Below are 956 nucleotides of genomic sequence, written 5' to 3' on the forward strand. Positions count from 1 at the left end.
TCAAGCTTTTGTTTGTGTAGCCCAATTTTGAAACAATATTCACTAAGGTATGAATTAAATAAGTCAAGTCAATATATCATATTATGTTATTATTTTACCATAGCTTTCAAATTATTTTTCTAATTTATTAATTAAAAAGATGACTTATTTTTATGTGTAGGAATAAAAATGGCGAATTTTGAACATAATGTGATGGTTGCTTTGTATTGGGGTGGCAAAATAATTACTGAAATGAACGGATTCAGGTATACTGAATGTGCTAGAATGATTATTAGCATGTATACTTCAATGAAGTATGTTGAATTGGTTGAATTATTGCATGAGAAAATGGGTACAACTAGTGAAAATATTCAAATGGATATTTCGGGAAAATATCCTTGTTCGATTCAAGGTAACCATACAAGGTTCATTGAGTTTAAAATTGAGGATGATCAATCTTTGCTACAATTTTTTTTTATACCTCAAAACTTTGCGGATAAGATTGACATAAATGTTTTGGAAATGTATGTAAAGACCAAATCAACAAATCAAAATGATATATTTCAAATTAGTGGTCAACATGGTTATCACATGAATTTATTGGCTCAAAATCATGGATTTGCCATGGTTAGTCAACCTCATTATGCAGAACCGATTGCGCAACACCATTCCAATAATTGTTAATGTGTGACCAACGATCATTTGGTGAAGGTTCAAGTAGCCAAAGGCATGTTGACAATAGCCCGAGGGAATACGAGGACAGGTAAAACAACAAATTTATGTTTTTACTGAATTTTAATATAATTAGTTGATAACATAATTTTACACATTATAAATATGCATAGATAGATAGATAGTGATATTTTTTGTGATTAATTACCTTAATTTTTTTTAAGAAATAACCTTTTAGAGTATAAATTACTGATTTTAAAAAAAGTTTGTTGGTTCATAATTTTTCTAGAATTTAATTAAATTTC

General features: G+C 28.1%; 1 protein-coding gene across 1 annotated transcript in view; it reads left to right on the top strand.

Moving 5' to 3' along the window:
* The first annotated feature begins 168 nt into the window (after positions 1 to 168).
* Positions 169 to 956, top strand: part of LOC107059703 (uncharacterized) — a 2021-nt gene continuing 1233 nt past the window's right edge. The window contains exon 1 of the mRNA XM_015306492.1: positions 169 to 391. Coding sequence (XP_015161978.1) covers positions 169 to 391 — 223 coding nt within the window. The remainder of the gene's footprint in view (positions 392 to 956) is intronic.

This window comes from Solanum tuberosum, unplaced genomic scaffold (assembly GCF_000226075.1).
Source record: "Solanum tuberosum cultivar DM 1-3 516 R44 unplaced genomic scaffold, SolTub_3.0 scf00033, whole genome shotgun sequence".
Lineage (NCBI taxonomy): Eukaryota > Viridiplantae > Streptophyta > Magnoliopsida > Solanales > Solanaceae > Solanum > Solanum tuberosum.